The sequence below is a fragment of the Camelus bactrianus genome, chromosome 9 (genome assembly GCF_048773025.1).
Source record: "Camelus bactrianus isolate YW-2024 breed Bactrian camel chromosome 9, ASM4877302v1, whole genome shotgun sequence".
In the NCBI taxonomy this organism is placed as follows: domain Eukaryota; kingdom Metazoa; phylum Chordata; class Mammalia; order Artiodactyla; family Camelidae; genus Camelus; species Camelus bactrianus.
Window position 1 is genome coordinate 6,977,163 of NC_133547.1, and position 19,922 is coordinate 6,997,084.

A 19,922-nucleotide genomic window follows, 5' to 3' on the forward strand; every position below is an offset into this window, starting at 1 on the left:
TAACAATGGACAGACCCCCGGCCACCATTCCCTCCCCCCCCCCACCCCGCCCCACCCTACTCAACCCTCCAGCAGACTTCTCACCTTCCTGCACGGATCTCTTAAATCTCTACCCAGAATATCTGCCTCCCCATCTAGTATTCCTGCACACACTCCCAACCTTTGCCTTTACAGTTTCCAGATCCTTCTGCAACCCTTGGCTCATGGCCCCTTCCTCTATCTTTAAAGCATCTTCTACCTTCTGACGCTGACCCTCCTTCACCTTCTTACAAGGATAGGTTGACTGTGACCTGTCCCTCTGCTCCCTGGCTAGAGCAGGGTTTCCTCGCTCCAGCACTCCTGCAATGCCCTACCTTACCTCCATTTATTGCTCTGGCATTGGGAATCAGTGCTGTCCCAGCACTCAGTGGATACCAGGCATCATGATGAAGATTGGCTGGGATTCACTCTTTAATCCTCCCAGCAATTAATCAGGCAAAGGGCGTGGCTCTGCTGGTTCTGTGTGCCCCGGATCAAGCACTCTGAGGCTTAGGTTTCTGATCTCACAGGAGGATAATCTGAGGTACCAGCCCTTGCCTGGAATCTTGGGGCCAAAGTAATTTAGATCACAGTATTTTGAATTTTAGCAGATCCCCACACTGCATGTTACAAGACACCCTGAGTGAGGTCTGGGGGTGGGGCTCCCTGTGGTGGGTTAATACCCACTTCCCGACCAAGATGTTTAAGACCTAATTCTTGGAACCTATGAATATGTGACCTGATAAATCACACTTTGCAGATGTGATTTAAGTTAAAGATCTTGAGGTGTGGAGAAGACCCTGGATTATCTGGGTGGACCCAATTTAATGGCAAGCATCCTTATAAGAGGATGAGGGAGGGTCAGAGTCAGAGAGTAGAAGATGCTCTGAAGATGGAGGAAGGGGCCACAAACCAAGAGATGCAGGCGGGTCTGGAAACTGTAAAAGGCAGGGAACCGATTCTCCTCTAGAGCCCCCAGAAAGAATATGTTCCTGGCACTTTAATTTTGTCCCAGTGAGACTGATTTTGGACTTCTGACCTCCAGAACCATAAGGTACAAACATGTGTTGTTTTAAGCACTTAAGTTGGTGGTATTGGGTTACAGCAGGAACAGGAAACTAACACATTTCCACCCTCACCCTGAATCCAACACTTGAGTATTTCTGGGGTGAACGTTAATGCTAAGAAGGGTTCACGAAGACTTGAAATAGCCTCATAGTGGTTTGGAGCTGGCTATGAAGAAAACGTACTCAAGTGTCTTCTTCCAGTTTAGAGCTCTCTGGGTGTGGTGGGCCTGGGACGACAGGCCCCTTGCCAAGCCCTGTGTGCAGAGTCAATCCCGGGTCCACAGTGATCCCATAAATGCAGTTCTGCTCCCAGCACCCCATGTGAGAGCTAGAGAAATAGGCCCAGAGAGGTTAAGTAACTAGCCAAGCCACACAGCCAGGCAGAGGTCTCATGAGCCTTGGAGCCCTCGAGTCCTCACACCTTTCCGGAGGAAGGCACCATGGCTCTGGTCCAGCAGGCTGGGCGGCAGCAACGTGAAGTTGGACATGGTGTTGGCCTTCATGGCATTGAAGGCCGAGTGTGCCACGACAGATTCCAGCGCCTCCTCACCCAGCGGCCGGCCCAGGAACTGGCAGATGCGTTGCACGGAGCTGTGGAGATCCTGGGGACAGGGGAGAAGGGGCAGGGGATGAGTCAGTGGAGGAAGGGGACCCCAGGTGAGAAAGAAACTTTAGTCCCAGAGTTTGGATTCCTGAGTCCCAACCCAGATCTGGAATCTGGGTGATTCTGCCTCTGCCTCAGTTTCCCCACCTCCAAGCCAGGCAGTTGGGCCATGACCTCTGAGGGGTTTTGCAGTTTAGGGTTTTGGAGGGTTCTGTAGGGAGGGAAGGGATGGGGCTGGGTCAGAGGTCACAGCAGGGGGGCGGAGGTCAGTTCAGCATCTTATGCAGAATCACCCTCTTTCAGGTTGGAAAGTCACTGTGGATTGTGCGCCTATTGTGTACCAATCTCTAGTCCAACCCCCTCATGAATACCTGCCATCGGACCTACCAGTAGCCTTACAGAGAGGTGTCAATACCCGAGTAGGTAAATGGAGGCTCAGAGAGGGGAAGACACTTGTCCAGGGTCACACAGCCAAGGAGGAAAACAGATCTGAGTCCCCAAAGCCCACATCCTCCTTTCCATCTTGCTGCCTTCCCTAATATGCAGCGCCTGGCACCGGTCAGCTCCACCAACCCCATGGCCCCGATTTTCCAGGTCATTCTTGGTTTCATAAGCCTCCATCCCTTTATCCTGTTGAACAACTAAGGTGTCCCAGAAATTCAAACATGTTGGCAGTTCCTCACACCCAGGGGCAGCCCAGAAACTCTGTCAGGCTGCGTGACCCAGTTTTGGGTTTGGAGAATAAAGCTTGATGGAAAAGAGAGGGGGAGGGGTAGTGCTGAAATATTTTCTGGATCTTTCCATCAAAAGAGATTTACGAGGGTGGGGAAAAAAAACCCACAGGGCCCACAGGGAAGACCCCTACCCTCTCTAGGTTATAACCTCCCTGTTTCCTCCTCTATAAAATGGGGGCAATAACAATATTGGGGTGAAGCATAGAAAATTATCTTTTTTTTTTTTGCAGCTCGAAACTGGTTAAATACGGGCATTTCATGTTGTTTGATCTAATCTGTACCTCACCGATTACAGGGTTAAACCAAATCATTTGTGTGCAGCATTTGGTGCCTGACATCTGTCAGAGAGGCTGAAACGTTTGATACTGGGGCTATTACTAATCAGATAGGCCCTCGCTCAGTACCTAATCACTCTTACTTTGCTCACTATACTAACTGTTTGCAATAGCTTGTCAGATGGTTATAATACGCCAGTGCCCGATATTGTGGACCTCACAACAACCCTCTGCTCCAGCATTTTTCACCCATGTTAAGGATGAGACTTCTGAGGCTCTGAGAGATTTTTAAGAGGATTTTAAACAACAGGATCCTACGGTATAGCACAGGGAACTATATTCAATAACTCATAATAACCTATAATGAAAAAGAATATGAAAAAGAATATATATTTATCACTGAATCACTATGCTGTACACCAGAAACTACCAACATTGTAAATCAACTATATACTTCAATAAAAAAGAATATAAATAAACAAGAAACTATAAACATTTTTTAAAAAAAGATTTTAACAGCTTTTTCAACACCAAAATCCAGGCTCTTTAGGCTGCAAAAAGCACAGACAGAAAGGAGGGTACAAAAATGCATGAAATGCACACATGGGAAGAGAATGTCTGGGAATGTTGGTGAAGGAATGTGTTGAGAGCCTCTTAAGTTCTCAGCATCTCAGGACACATCTTTGTTAAGAACGTAGAACAGTTGGACACATTTACTGTGGACTGGTCCATCTAGAAGCCCAGCATCTCCTTGCCTGGGTAAAGCCATAGGCACTCTGTATGGCCCCTTCTTCTAGGCAGTCCTCCCTGATTGCCCTAGCAGGAAAGTTTCTTTCTCCCAGGTACCTGCCCCCAGGATGTTCGATGGGGTCCAGATAGGCTCCCTGTCTGACTCCTAAGGCTGTTTCTTTCCTTTGCTTCTCTCCACATTTCAGGTCACAACCATCATTAAACCATCATCACTTCCCACGTATCACAGTTCTGCATTGTCCCATTTATCCTGTCACCTCTGCTCAGAGCCCAGCTGGGGCTTCCACCAACTCAGAGAAAAGCCGGAGTCCTCACTGTGGGCCCCATCCCCTCTCTGCCCTCACTTCCCAGCACCCCCAACCTCGGCTCTGGCCACGGCGGTGGCCTCTGCTCTCCTTGAAATACATTAAGCACATGCTCTCCTCAGGGGCTTTGCACTGGCTGTTCCCGCTGCCTCCTCCTTCCCCACTCACCTTTTTTTCTCAGCTCTTTGTCTTACCGGAAGGGAAGCTGGCGGGCATGAGGAGGGGAGGGGTAATAGGGCTGCTGGGCTGAGGTGGGGGTTGGGGAATCACCTGCTGCAGCTCCTCGTAGGTGATAAACAGGAAGTTCTCCTTGCCCTGCATCCGAATCCAGCCCTTAATGTGGTTGAACCAGGAGCCAAACTGCACTGCGGGCAGAGGGGCAGGTGGGGTGAGGGGCGGGCAGCTGGCCCCCCTTTGCTGGGGCTCAGAGGAGCCCAGCCTGTCCCATGTGGCCCCAGGCCTGGCCTCTCCCAGCTGGAGGCCTCCCTCCAAGCCCCCTACATTGGGCTCCCCGTGTCCTTCTGTCTCCTGCTGTGTCTCTCTGATTCCGTCTCTCTCCGTTTCCATTTCTCTCTCTCTTGCTTCCTCCGTGTCTTTCAATCTCTCTCTGGTTCTTTCTCCCCGTTTCTGTATCTTATTGTCTCTGTTTTCTCTCTCAATCTCTTGGTCTCTTCTCTGTCTCCATTGCTCTTTATAATGCCCGGTATCTCTGTCTCTCTATCTCTCTGTCTCTTTTTTCTGTCTCCTACCCATCCCTCCTCTGTCCCTCTTCCCATCTGGGTCTACCAGGGGGTCCCCCACCTCACTCTGCCCCAGTCCTCACCTTCGCCTTTGAGGAAGTTCTGCAGGAACTGGTCAGGCGTGCCAGGGTCCTTCAACTGCCTGGCAATCTTGGAATAGTGATAGAGCGAAACCACAACATCCCGGGGGTTCCGGCCCATGTAGATCACCTGTGCGTGGGTGTTGGGAAGAGGAGAGATGTCAGCCCAGCAAGCTGCATGCCCTTTTTCTCCTGATCCTGCAGCAGGAAGGACTCAAGCTAGACTTCTCAAGGGACTTCCCAGTTAACGGGAGCTCAGATCAATCCACAGGATGGAGAGAGTTCCTTCCAACTATGTTCTAGGAATAGAGAGGGACTGTTTCTAGACCAGGTGGAGGCACAGTTTGGCTTCAGGAGATAAAGAGAAGAGGAGGAAGGCATGGGGTTCAGGGTGGGGGAGATCCCGGTGAGGGCTATTGACCAACAGAGAAAGGCAGCCTCCTCTCCTGCCTATTCCCAAAGCCAAGACCCCAGCCTCATTCTTTCCTGCGTAGACTCCCACCCTAGCCTCCTCCCCAGCCTCCCAGCCTCCACACAACACCAGAAGCTGACCCTGCCCTCCTTGGCTCTCCAGTGCCCAGAGTGGAGTCCTGGCCCCTGGGCCTGGCATTCTGATCTGTTTACCAGCTTCAGATTCCACAACCAACCCTACTCCAGCCCCATCAGAGATGTCCTTCCCCAAGCCCAAGGTCAGCCATGCCTACATGGCTAAACCTCCAACAAAAACCCTGGACACGGAGGCTCGGGTGAGCTTCCCTGGTGGGTGATGCTCTGTGCGTGTTGTCACACGTCACTGCTGGAGGACGGAGCACGGTCCATGCGACTCCACTGTAAGAGACAACTTGAAGCTGGTGCCTGGTCTCTCCTGGATGCTCCCCCAGGCACCTCTTCCCTTCACTGAACTTAATCTTTACCCTTTCTCTGTAATAAGCTGTAACTGTGAGTATGACAGCTTTGCTGAGTTCTGTGAATCCATCTAGCGAATCACTGAGTCTGAAAGTGGTCTTGGGGACCCCAAGATTGCAGTAGCCGTCTCTTCTCTGTCTGCACTCATATCCTTCCTTGGTGATCTTACCAGTCTCCTGGCTTTAATTTCTCTGTCTCTGTATATCTGTCTGTCTCTTTGTCTTTCTCTCCATATATGCATATCTCAACAGATTGCAAATAGATGCGTCCAGCCTACATCCGTCCTGTCAAATCCAGATTTGTCTATCTCGCTGCCCACTGGCAACCTCCCCCTGGACGTCGATGGGTCACAGCAGAGCTCCCCATCTCCCCCCAGATCCTCTCCTCCCCAACCTCCCCATCTCAGTTGATGATGGCCCCATCCTCCCAGCTGCTTAAGCCAACCCCCCTGCCGTCACCTTTGACTCATCTGTTTCTCTCACACCCACATCCCATCTGCCAAGCAAAGCCTCTGGGCTCCACATTCAAAATACACCCCTAAACCCAGCCCTTTGCCTTCACCTCCATGGCCATCACCCTGATCACCTCCATCACCCCCTTCCACATAGCCTATGGCCTCCTCACCAGCACACTGCTTCTGCCCTCTCCCCAACGGTCTGTTCCCAATTTGCAGCCAGAGGGCACATGTAAAAAACTAAATTGGCTCCATTTCTCCTTTGCTCAGAGCTCTCCCCTGGCTCCTGTCCCACTCAGAGACAAGCAAACTCCCCACCAAAGCCCACGTGGCCCTGCACATTTTGGCCCCTCTTACCTCCCTGACATCATCTCCACTCCTCTCCCCCTTTCTCACTTGGATCCAACTACATAGTCCTCCTTGCTGGGCCTCAGGCATGCCATACCTACCCCAGGGCCTTTGTACTTGCTCTTGCCTCTGCCTGAAATGTTCTTTCCCCAGACATCCCACTGGCTTCTTTCCCTCACCTCCCAGGTCTTTACTCAAATACACCTTCCTACTGAGGCCTCCATGACCACCCTATTTATCATTGAAATCCCCACCCCTAACTCTAGTCCTACCCTCTCCCCCTTCTCACTGTGAATTTATCGCCTTGGACGTGTTAAATATTTTCCTTATGTAGGCCATCTGTTCACTGCCTGTCCGCTTTAAAATGTGGCTCACGGGGCAGGTGTTCTTGTGTGTGTATTTACTGCTGTTCTAGATCAGGGCCAGGCCCATAGTAGGTATTCAATAAGGATGTGCTAAGTTCATCAGTTAGTTAAGCCCCCTCCCCCAACACCCGTCCTTCCTCCATCACCTTAGCCTTGGAGTTGAAGAAGTCCTTGGTGAAGAGCTGGATGGGGAGGTGAGAACTCATGAGGCGGGGGCTGGGCTGGTCAGGGAGGCTGAAGGCACCCATGATGGCCTCACACCAGGGTGACCGCTTCCAGATGGGTACTGAGTGAATCCAAGAGGGGTCCCCATCCTTGAGGATTAAGCTGATGATCTCAATCATCCAGTTGGTGCCTGTCAGGAGAAATTGGGCACATTAATCAGAAGTGGGGAGGGGTGAAGAGAAGGATATAATCAAAAGCGTAATGGCTGCATTTATTGCATAATTTGCTACCTATTTTATTGCACAGATTTCTTAAAACCAGCAAAGAAGTCAGGGGTTGGTTATCTTTTTTTTTTTTTTTTAATTGAAGTAGAGTTGATTTACAATGTTGTGTTAGTTTCAGGTATACAGCAAAGTGATTCAGATACATATATATGTATATTCTTTTCCATTATAGGTTATTACAAGATATTGAATATAGTTTCCTATGCTATACAGTAGGTCCTTGTTTATCTCTTTTATATATAGTAGTGTGTATATGTTAATCGCAGACTCCTAATTTATCCCTCCATCCTCCGCCCCCTTAGAGTTGGTTATCTTTATTTTAGAAGCAGGAAACTGAAGCTCAAAGAAACAAAGTTGCCAGCCAAGGCAGCAGAGCTAGGAAGCGGCAGGTGGCAGGGACTGGCTAGCTGTCCACCCATCCCCATTTCGTTTCCCTACCGGGAATATCATGGGACTGCATTTTTCCAGCCTCCCCTGCAGCTACATGTGGGGCCATGTGACTGGGTTCTGGCCAAGGAAGTGCAGGCTGCAGCGATGTGCAGACATTTCCAGGCCTGGCCCATAAACACCTGCCACGTGACACCCGCCCTCCCCTCTCTGCTGGCTGGATGCAGAGATGCCAGTGGAAACTGGGGCTCCTCGGGATGGCAGAGCCATGAGTTGGAAGGAGCTGGGATGCTGGAGACTGCATAGATTTTCCCCGACTTCCCTGCATCCATCCTGCGCCAGTTGGAGTTTATGGGAATGAGAAATAAACTACTGGGTTCAGCTTCTGAGATTCTAAGGCTTATGTATTAGGACAGAAGCCCTCTGTTAATACATAGAGGAAACTGGAATTGAATCTAGGTGTCTAGACTTAAAACCTCAGCTCTGTTCACTGCCCCTGGTTGGAAATAACACCTTGATTTCTGTGGGAAGCCACAAACGCCACACAGAAGGAAGAGACCTCATTAATGACCCAGTTCATAGGTCCAGATTCTAGGAGACTACTGGCAGGTTAGATGAGAAATAATAATGTTAATGATCACTTGAAATTTTTTTTCTTCTTCTTTTTAAATTTTTTCTTTTTGTTTAATCACTTGGAATTAGTATTCTATTGCCTTGGATTCTAACAGCTACCCTGTGCCAGTTCTCAGTGTATTGCCTCTCAGCTCCAAATCCGCACTGGATTGGCGGGTTTTGTGACGTTGGAGCTGGACCCTGGAAACATTTCTCCCTTGCCAGCTAGCGCAATGTTAATCTTTGTCAGTAGAGGGCGCCAGAGGAACCCTGTAGAAGGATGGGCTATCTCTTCCTTGTTCTCCTGAGCTTCTCCGGGCTGGCTCTTGTGATGGACAGCGGCCAGCAGTGCAGGGGACACCAGTGGCACTTAGGCCTCCGCCAACCCCCCAGCAAATTTCCTTGGGCGCTTTTCTTCAGCCCTAGAGGGAGCAGCTGCTCTTTGTATTGGCTCTGCCTGTATAATCCCCTGTTACCAGTTAATAATTCTTTTTTTGTAGGTGGGTGGAAAATATACATAAAACGAAATAGACCAATTTAACCAGAGATACTGGGGATTGAACCCAGGACCCTGTGCATGCTAAGCATGCACTCTACCACTGAACTATACCCACCCCTCCCCCCAATTTAACCATTTTTAAGAGTACGATTCTATGGCATTAAGTACATTCACATTATTGTGCAAATATCACTACAGTCTAGCTCCAAAGCTGTTTCAAACAAAGTCTGCTGTTTGGGGAACAGATTTCCACAACTTCTATGAAAGGAAATTTGGCTATATTCATTAAAATTGCAAGTGCACAGAGCCTTTAACCAAGCAATTCCATGTCTAGGAGTTTGTTCTGCAGGTAAGTGCAAATGTGTGCGAATGATACATGTACAAGATGTGGCATTGTATATAAAGGTAAAAGACTGGAAACTAGTAAATCCTAATCAGGAAGGAACTAGTTAAACAAGAATTCTTGTACAGCTGTTATGGAATACTATGGAACTGTAAAAAAACAAAACAAAACAAAACAAAACCAACAACAGGAAGCTATTTGTTTACAGTTCTCAGATGGGATGATGTCAAAATATAAGGCAAAACCAATCAAAACCATGACACAGAATGGTGTGTATCACGTGTTAACTTTTGTGGGAAAAAAGTTTAAAAAATTATGTACATTTTTGCTTGTACATGCAAATTTTGGAAGGATACATGGGGACTACTAGTGGCTGTGGGAGGAGAGAGATTTTACAGAGTAAACCTTTTGTACCTTTTGAATTTTGAACCATGAATATATTACTTTCTAAGAGAGAAATTAATTAATACATTTTAAATTTAAAAAAAACAACTAAAAGAATAACTGGACATCCATATGGAAACAAAGAACCTTGATATATATCTCATGCCATATATAAAGTTTATCTTAAATTGGATCAGAGACTTCAGTGTGAAATCTAAAACTATAAAACTTCTAGAAGAAAACATAAAGGCCATCTTCATTGGCCTTAGTTTAGGAAAAGATGTCTTAGACATGACATCAGAAGTCCGATCCATTAAAGAACAAATTGGCTGTTGGATTTCATCAAAAATTTAAACTTTTGCTCCGAGAAGACACTGAACAGAGAATGAAAAGACAAGCCACAGACTTGGAGAAAATACTTACAAAAGGCATATCTGATAAAGGATGTGGACTCAGATTGTATAAAGAACTGTCAACACCCCATAATTAGAAGACCAACAACCCAATTGAAAAGGGCAAAAAATGTTTTGTACAGATACATTACCAAAGAAGATATATGATGGCTAATAAGTCCATGAAAAGATGCTCAACATAATTAGCTATTAGAGACGTGCAAATTCAAGCCACAACGAAATACTAGAATACACCTGTTAGAAAGGCTTTTTAAAAAAATCTGACATTATCAAGTGCTGACAAGGAAGTGGAGCACCTGGAACCCACCCACATTGCCAGTGAGAAGGCAAGATGGTAAACCAGCTTGTAAAAAATGCAGGATGGTTCCCATTTTGGAAACCAGGTTGGCAGTTTCTCATAAAGTTAAGCATATGTACTTCCCGTAAACTCAGCGATCCCACTGCTAAGTATTTACCCAAGATCAAGTGAAAATATATTTCCATGTGTAGACTTGTATGCAAAGCTTCAGACTAGCCATATTCATACTCACCCTAGAGTGGAAACAACACAAAGTTCCTTCAACAGATGAATGGGAGGAACTGACCACAAAGGGGTGTGAAGGAATTTTTTTTGGGGGGGATGGAACTGTTTTGTATCTTGATTGTAGTGGTTCTATGACTTTGTCTATCAAAACTCATAGAACTTCGAGAGAAATGAAAACACATCCACAGACAGATTTGTATGTCAATGTTCCTACACGCATTATTCATAAGAGTAAAAGAGTGAAAAAAAACTGATTGTTTATATGACTAAACAGAATACAGTACACCCATACCATGGAATATTATTTAGCCATAAAAAGGAATGAAATATTGACACAGGCAACAACATGGATGAACTTCAAAAACATGATACATTCAAAAGATGAGATCCTGGGTTCAATCCACAGTACCTCAAAAAAAAAAAAAAAGAGTTCCTTCCCCAAATATTTATTGAATATGTGCCAGGCATTTATTATTCAGGCTCAAAGACTACACTAGTGATCAAGGAGCCGTGTTGTATTGAGGAAACCAGAGACAAAATCAACAAATGAAAATATAACATAGTGGCTGGTAGCGCAGAACAGTATGAGGGGAGTTAAGGGGTAGAGAAGGACAGGATGGGGATGCTATTTTAGCCAGAAAGGTCAGGGAAGGCACCCCTGGGACGGTGAGCCAGCCTAGGGGAAGGGAGGGATCTGGGGGAAGGGTGCCTCCTGGCGGAGAACCAGCCAGTGCAAAGGCCAAGCTCACCCTGGTCCTGAGCCCCCCAAGGCGCCTTCAGAACCTCCTCCCCGCTTTCCTCTTTCCATTTTCCCTATTGTGCCCTTCTCATCCTCTGTCCCACACCCACCCCAACACTCCCTAGCACCGTCCCCGCTCCCTGCCCCGGCCCAGCAGTTACCTGACTTGGGGTAGGTGACAATAAAGATGTCGTCATCCTGCACATCTGCGTTCTCTGCGATGCTGATGCTCTCAGGTGAGTAGATGCCAACGGGGAAGGGGATGCCTTTATACCTGAAGTATTCACCCGACAAATTCTGGCTGTAGGAGGGTGGGGGACACACCGTGAGGACTGGGGAGGAGGTTAGGACCGAGGTCACCCCTGGGAGGGTGAGAGACCAAAGGCCTGTGACTGAGCAGATTTCAAGGTTCCAGGAGCCTGCACAGGGTCCAGCTTCACAGCGGAGGCCTCCGGGACACGTGGCGGCAAAAAGTGGCGGAGGAATCTCAGGGCAGGTGAGGGAGGGCAGTGAGGGCTGCCCCCACTTGCTAGCGGGTCCTTGACAAGGAACTTTCTCTGCACCCCATTTCCTCATCCACAAAGTGAGGATGATTTATTAACACCCCTAACAATCCTATGAGGTGACGATGCTTATTCTCCCCATTTTCTGGATGAAGAAAGCGAGGCACAGAGAGGTTGAGTGGCTTGCCTAAAGCTACACCGCTGGCGGGGCATGCAGCACCTCCCATCTGCCGAGGGGGGCTAAGCGCTTTCCATACATCTACTCTTCACCCCAACCCTCAAGGAAGACACCAAGTCACCACCCACGTTACAAACGGGGCAACCAAGGCCCAAGCAGTCACCCTTCCTAGGCAGTCACAGAGCAGCAGAGCCCAGATGTAGAGTCCCCGGGAAGCTAAAACAGCCTTAAGCTTCCAGCCCCTCACTCAAGCTGCTTTTCCAAAACCCCTGCAATGGGTTCACATAGCCGTACACGTAAGTAAAATTTTCCAAAGTGAGACGTTTTAGGAGCCATCCGTTTAATCCGATGGCTCATCTGTTTAATCGCATGCTCTCCCGGGGTCTTCTGTCTGTGGCGTGGGAGAGCGATAGGGATGTTGGGGACCTGGGTAAGGAGAACTTGAGTTGGGGATACATTTCACTGGGCTCGCGTGGGACAGTGATCAGGTCTGCGGTCACGTCTGTGTATAGTTTTGGGATGGGGAGCTGGCTGGGTACAGGAAGTGCTTCCAGAGCATTTCTTGGGCTTAATGACCGGAAGGCTGGGGTCCGAGGTCAGATTACCCTATCACCTGTCCAAGGGCACCTGGAACCAAAAGTTTTGGGTGGAAGAGGAGACAGGTTTGAAGCCAGAAGCTGGTGTGTTATTTTTCTGGAATATGTGGAGTGTTTGCCAGCTTTCAAAGCGAAACAACTCGCTGTCATTTCTTTTCTCACTCTAAACAAACATTCCCACTACCTCATGTTGCAGTCACACGTACTGATCTTTTTTCTCAGAGAGAACCTCTTTGAAACCGGATAAGCTTCAGGCCCCACAAAACCTGGATCCGCCCAGTCTTGGCCGCCACACCGTACTACTTAACATTTGTGGTCCTTTATGGTAGACTTATCACAGTACTTTGAGCCGGAAGAAAAAATTATGTGTGTGTAAGTGGGTCATATTGTCTGTGGATTTAGTTTCAGGATAGCGAAGGGGATTTACAAATATTCTGTTACATAAAGAAGGCTGGGGTGTGACCACACAGATGACACTCGGAAACACAGGATGTCCCGGAGGATATGATTCCAATGAGGGGACATTCAAACGGAGGGACAAGTAACCTACACTATTAGAAGGCGGGGTGGCCTTGGGGGGTGGGGGCTGATGAGGGGGCTAGTTTCAACCGCGTTGCCTGCTTTGCAAAATTTGCTGAGCGGTTGCCTGAAGCTCTCTGCACAGCACTCATGTTTTCCTTTAATAAAACTTTCAATGAATGAATGAATAAAACGAATGGGGAAAAAAACCACCTTTCCTACTAAAACAATTGTTTTGAATAAAAGGGGGTGAGATGTGGGGCCTAGTGAGGTTGAAAACCCAGCTGACTTGCACAAGCCTTTTCTGGTCATTCTTCCTTGTCTACCCAGTTGACTAATGAGGAAACTGAGGCCCACTGAGGGCTGCGACTTGCCCGGGGCTCTCCCAGTGATTTTGTTAATTTGTTTTTGTTTTGTTGTTGTTGTTGTTTGCGGGGAGGTCATTAGATTTATTTATTTTTTTAATGGAGGGACTGGGGATTGAACCCAGGACCTCCTGCATGCTAAGCACATACTCTACCACTGAGCTATACCCTCCCCCACTCCCGGTGTCTTTCCCGAAGGCCTCCACCAGCTTGGGAGATTTGAGGGGTGAGGACTTTCTCTGGGGCTTGGTACCAGGCTCAGGCTTACAGCAGAAGGACAAAGGTGGAGAACTGTGTCCTCTGCCTGGAGTCTCAGGAGGGCTCTGCAGAGCCCAGGTGAGGCTCAGCCCAGACAGCCAGGGTTTCCCAAGGGCAGTGTCCCAAGGCAGGCCTGGAGGAGGCTGTGGAGGAACCTGGTATGTGATCTATGGTCGGCTGGCAAAGGCCCTCTTTGTCCCTGGCTGGGGGCTGTTCCCAAGGAGACAGGGAAGGAAGGGCTGGTCACTTCAAAGGGGTAGGGGTGGAGGCTTTGCAGGCCCTGCTTCTAAGTAACCAAAGTGGAACTGATATGAGTAAGAGTGTGGTTCTGGAGCTGGGCCTTGTGGGCTCAGTCTGGTTTTGGCACTTGCTAGCCCAGTGAGACCTGGTGCTTCCTCGTGCGCCTCAGTTTCCTCGGCTGTAAAATGGGAATAGGAGAAATGGCATGGTGTGCTGGTTAACAGCATTAACCCTGGAGATGGAATACATGGGTTTGAAGGATACCTCCGCCAGCTGTGTGGCCGTGGGCAACTCACTCAACCTCCTTGTGCCTCAGTTCTTACATCCATCAAATGGGGAGCATAATAAACACTACCTCAGAAGGTTGTTGTGAGCATGTTAAAAAGAGCTTAGGACTGGGCCTGGCACAGGAGTAAGCACAATATACGTGTTTGTTAATTTTTTAAAAAATAGGTTTAGTTGGAGGGTTTCATGCAGCAATGGAAATAAAAATGATTAAAATAGAGCCTGGCTCCTAGTCTGCATTCAATAAATCTGGGCTAAAATTATTGTCATTATACCAGTAATAGAGGCAACATTGGGCATTGTGTGAGCCCAGAGGAGAGGCTGCCTGGTACAGCCTTTGGCACACAGTAGGCCCTCAGCGCATTGTAATTACTTTATTGTTCAGTGATGTCATCAGTTATCCTATAGGTTGAGTGCAGGCTGGGGAATTAGTGATGTCACTAGTTGCCAGGCAGATTTAGCCCAGTGGGTGGAGCTGTGAGGTCATCAGTTACTAGGCGGATTAGCTGCTGAAGTTGCTAGGCCTTGGCTCTGATGGGTCAGATACGCTGTCTCTGTGCCCAGAGCAGCAGATCTCACCTCTTTGAGCCTGTTTCCTCACCTGTCACATGAAGATAACAGTAATCTCAACCTTAGGGTTTTAATGCCTACCTGAGGATTAAAAGGGATAATGTATGTTAAGCACCAGGCTCCTGATAAATGCTCAGGACTTTGAAGCTCCCTTCAGCGTTCCTTGCTAGTTTAGTCTTTGATCTCACCAACAAAACAGCTCCTTGAGGGAGAAATTTCCTCCCTAGCCTACGGGAGAGAAAAACAGAGATGCTAGCAAAGCAAAGATCCTGGATCCTTCGGGTATCCCCGAAATAGTCACTGGATGCAGAAATGTATATATATGAGGGTGTCCCACCACCCCCCTCAGCACTTACAATCTCCAAATGGGGATCCAAGCCCCACCCCAGGAGGCCAGGGTGGAATCCATAGTGTTAGCATATTGACTGAAGGTGTAGTGAATGAATGAATGAATGTGTGAATGAATGAAGGGAGTTACCAGGACAAAAGTGGAGGACCATCAAAGAGCCCTTGCTATGTCCTTTCAGCTGCCTCTGTGGTTCTCAGCCCCAGGCACTTTAGAATCCCCTGTGGGGACGTTAGAAATTCTCAAAGCCTGAAATCACTCAAAGCCGATAGCATTCAAATCTCACCACTGGCTCTCTGAGCCCAGAACAATCAGTTGCTCAATAAATGACTGGGCATCAACAGTCAGTAAATAACCAAGGCACGAAAGGGAGAGGACTGGGGTCTCCCAGCAGGTTAGGAGGCCACAGATAACAAAATGGAGATTGAGGGAAGGGGAGCGATTTGGCCAAGGCCACGCGGCAAGTACAGAGCAGAGGTGAGGTTTGAACCTCAGCCCGAGACAGCTCTGGCCCAGTCCCTCCTTCCCGATGTACCCCTCGCTCCAGCCAAAGCCCCCAAATGCACCCCTGGCCTTTGTGTCTGCAGTTCCTCCCACCGGGAATGCCGTTCTCTGCGCTTGAGCATGGAGGCTAGCCAGGGAGGCCCGCATTCTGGCTTGGCTGAATCTTCCTGTGTGTCCCCAAGCAGAAGCTGTGCATTTCTTTCCCTACCTTGTAAATTAAATCTGGCCCCGGGTGACGTTTTTTCTCCCTGGGTTCTGAGCCCATTTTGTTCCCATGCCCCATCCAGGGTCTGGCATGCTGCTCTCTCGGCTGGAGCAGAGGAATGAAGATGGCAACTGAACTGGGGCAGAGACCAGCAGCAGGAGGAACAGGGGACACAGCTAGGGCCCACACAACAGGCAACGGGCCAAGGACGTACTTAGCCTCCTCGAAGGGGCCTGGCCTGGCCTGGCCTGGCCTGCCCTGCTAGGGAGACCTCAGGACATGAGACTCTAAGAACCGCCCAACATGGTGACCCTCCTGCCTCCCACTGCCCCACAGTCCACCAGTCTCTTCCTCTTCGTCCTCATTGCCCCCGGCCAGCTCAAGTCTCCTCCTTGCCCCCTGGACCCTCAGCCCAGCCTGCTCCCCAGTCTCTTGGCCTCCAGCCTCTCCTTCCTGTCCATCTCTGAAATGGCCTGGAATGCAAGGTCCTATGTAGGCTGGGGCCTGCCACTCCCCTGGCCTCCTCAGACTCCAAAGACCCTTCTGGCCCCAGCTTGGGAGGAGGGGCGGGGAAGCCACCCTTGTGGAAATGCTATGCCAAGGGCATGCATTATCACAGACTTCTCCTAGAACCCCATGAAGTGGGTCTTGAGAGCCTCACTTCATGCCAGAAGCAGTGGAGCCCCAGAGAGGTTAATATATTTTCTTAAGGTCTCACAGCAGTCTTCATAGGAGGTCTCAATAAATACCTGTCAATGTGCTCCACTCCTTCCTCCTCCACTAGGACACAGTGTGTCTGCCTCCTTCTGTGTTTTATCCCCTGTGCCTCGCATACAACAGCTGTGCAGGAAACAAACCCATCCTTGGTTCAGATTCCCTGGTATTGGGGGCTCAGTCACCACCTCCAGAGGCAGCCCAGGCCACACAGCGGGGAGGAAAGACGGGCTGAGGTTGGACAGACTTGGATTTGGCCCCGGCTCCTTTTCCAATTAACTGTGTGACCTTTGTGGAATTAAAGAAACCTCAGCTAAAATTGGAGTCAGAGGCCTGAAGGGGGAGCATTCATGCCCTGCCATGAACTCATTTGCTCCAAACCTGAGAGAGAAGCTTCCGTCTCAGGAAGGTGACTCTACTTACCATCCCGCGGAAGGAAGGAAACTCCCGCCCATGATGGCCCAACCAATCAGAAACTGAGCAGCCCAGCCAATCAGAGACTGTAGCAGCCCAACCAATGGAAAACCTCCAGACTTTGGAACCCTCCAATGAATTCGTTGGTTGTCACAGCCCCTCCCAATTCTCCCTTTTCCCCTGTAAAGCAACTTCTCCCTTGTTCTCTGGATTTGCCAATGGGAGACCACAGCTTGCATTTCCCGAGTTGCAATTCGTTTCGCTATTCTCAAATAAACTCACTTTTGCTGATAAAATAACTGACTATTACATTATTAAAGTTGACACCTTGAATACACGGCTTGACCTCTCTGTGCCTCAGTTTCTCATCTGGAGGAGTCTAGGAAAGAGGGCACTTGGTAGGGATTAAAATTGCTTTCACCTGTCCCTTCTCACCAGGATTACTGCGCTCACTTCATTATTGGTCTCCCTGCTTCCACCCCTGCCCTCTACAGTCGTTCCCCGCATGGCAGCCAAAAGGATCTGGTTAGAACCTAAGTCGGCTCCTGTCCCTCCTCTGCTCAAAACTGTCCCTCGGTCTGTCTCACTCAAAGTAAAAGCAAAGTCTCACCATGACTGCAAGGCCCCGCCTGATCTACCCTGATCCTGCTCTGCCTTTATCTTCCCCCTCTCTCCCGTGCTCACTGGGCTCCAGCTAGACAGGTCTCCTAGCTGTTCCTCCAACACTTAAGGCTGAGTCCTGCCTCAGGGCCTTTACACTGGCTGTTTTGTCTTCCATTCAGGCCTGTGGCTGGCACCCTCACCTCCTGCAAGTCTCTGCTCCAACATCATTGCTTGTCAATGAGGCCTCCCCTGACACGCTGTTTACGGTTGAACCCACCTCATCCCTTCACCCTGCCTTGTTTTCCCATCACACTGCCCATGACCAGCTCTTACGGTTTACATATCATGTTGATTGTCTCTTGCCTTTCTCTGTGCTTGTATGTAAACTCCATGAGACCAGCGATTTTTTGGGGGGAGGGGGTGGGAATCTGTCTTGATTGCCAATGTATCAAACCACTGGCATACCCAGAGAAGACCCCCAGTCAATTTTTGTTGAAAAAATAAAAAATAACTCTCACAGTGCTCCCTGACCCGACACTCCTCACTACATCATGCGCTTTAATTCATTTATTCCCTCAACAACCCCAGGAGGCCACCCACAATAGTATTGCTATCCCTGCATTACAAATGGGGAAATGGAGGCACAGAGAGGCAAAGTCACTTGGTGAATGTCACACAGCTGCAGAGGGCACAGCTGGGGTTTGAACCCAGGCAGTGTGGCCCCACAGTTTGCACCCCTAACCACTCAGTGCCATGGCGTAGCTCCTCCCCACTCCCCATAGGGTTCTCCTCAAATGTGCTCTTTCTGGGAGGGGACTGTGGGGGGCTGGGGGAGGGGGTGGTCAGGAAGACATAGGTTTGACCTCAGGCAATTCACATAACCTCGATAAGTCTCAGTGTCCACCTCCCTCCCCTTGGTCGCAGGAATATTTAACTCCTAGACATATGCTATTATTATTATTATCATTATATTATATTATATATTGTAGATTAATATACCTCAATGAAATATCTTAATATAAGCACAGATTTTAAAGTGGAGTTTCTCCCCCACTTGGGGGTTCACCCAAGAGAAATAAAACTTTTGTTCAAGTGGGAAGGGGCCTCTGTAGCACCTTGCTGGCCACGGAGGCTGCTGGGGTCAGGAAAAAAAAGGTGGGGGGAGGGTATAGCTCAGTGGTAGAGCACGTCCTTAGCATGCATGAGGTCTGGGGTTCAATCCCGAGTACCTCCATTAAAATAAATAAATAAATAAACCTAATTACCCCCCCCCAAAAAAACAACAGAAAATTTAAGAACTTGGCAGAGGGAGGGTATAGCTCAAGCAGTAGAGTGCATGCTTAGTATGCACAAGGTCCTGGGTTCAATCCTCAGTACCTTCTCTAAAAATGAATAAACCTAATTACCTCCCCTCCCTCCACCCACTAAAATAAAATGATTAAAAAATTTAATAATAATTAAAATATTTAAAGAAAACCCTTATGTTCACACTAATGTCTGTACTAGCATGTTTATAGCTGCCCTACTCATAATCTCCAAAAACTGGGCACAACTCAAATATCCTTCAAAGGTTGAGTGGATAAACAGTGGTGCACAACCACCACACGGTACTTCTCAGCAATGGTAAGCAAGAAACCGTTGATACCACAGCCACATAGATGAGTCTCAGAGGCTTTGGGCTGAGTGAAGGAAGCCAGACTCAGGAGGTCACAAACTATATAATTCCATCCATATGACTGCGGTGGGCTGAATGATGGCCCTCAAAGAGGTCCACGTTCCAGTCCTTGGAACCTGCAAATAGGTTCCATTGCACTGTCAAAGGGATTTTGCAGCTAGGATTATGTTAAGGATTTGGAGCTGGGGAGAGAATCTAGTGGACCCTGAACATGATCACAAAGGTCCTTAGGGAGACAGAAGTGTTAGAATCGGAGAGGGAAGAGATACTCATATGTCAGAAAGGAGAGAGCTTGGAAGGTGCTACACAGCTGGCTTTGAAGATGGAGGAAGGGATGAAGGCAGCCAAGGGATGCAGGTGGCCTCCAGAAACTGGGAAAGGCCTGGGAGGAGACGGGAGGCCTGCAACCCTGCTGACACTTTGATTTTAGCCCAATGACCCTGATTTCAGACTTCTGACCTCCAGAAGTGTACGAGGACAAATCTGTATTGCTTTAAACCAGTTTGTGGTCATTTGCTGCAGCAGCAATAGGAAACCACATAATATTTCTGAAAAGACAAAACTATGTGAACAGGGAATAGATCAGTAGCTGGGGGAGTAGGGTAAGGAGGGGAGGGGAGAGGGCAGCTAGGGATGGGGGAGGGTGTGACTACAAAAGGATGGTGGTGCAGTCCTCCATCCTGATTGCAGTGATGGTTACACAAATCTATGCATATGTTAAAATTCATAAAGCTATACACTCTCCCACAACACAAATCAATTTGACTGATTCATTAAAAAAACTCAAATAGACACTTAACACCCATTAGCTATTTTTATAACAAGACATCCCGCTGGCCAGGATCCCTTTAGGCTACCCAGGTTTATGCAGAGAAGTGACTCCTGCCTAAGTGACAGGCCTGCTTTGGATTTGCTGTGTGACCTGAGGTCACTCTCAAGCCCCCTCTGGTCT

At 48.6% G+C, this 19,922-nt stretch overlaps 1 protein-coding gene across 1 annotated transcript in view; it reads right to left on the reverse strand.

Annotated features, from left to right (window-relative positions):
• Positions 1–19,922, reverse strand: part of SULT2B1 (sulfotransferase family 2B member 1) — a 34,467-nt gene that overhangs the window by 400 nt on the left and 14,145 nt on the right. The window contains exons 2-6 of the mRNA XM_010947115.3: positions 11,157–11,296; positions 6,793–7,001; positions 4,577–4,703; positions 4,024–4,118; positions 1,507–1,687 (exon numbers count right to left, since the gene is read on the reverse strand). Of these exons, the coding sequence (XP_010945417.2) occupies positions 1,507–1,687; positions 4,024–4,118; positions 4,577–4,703; positions 6,793–7,001; positions 11,157–11,296 (752 nt within the window). The remainder of the gene's footprint in view (positions 1–1,506; positions 1,688–4,023; positions 4,119–4,576; positions 4,704–6,792; positions 7,002–11,156; positions 11,297–19,922) is intronic.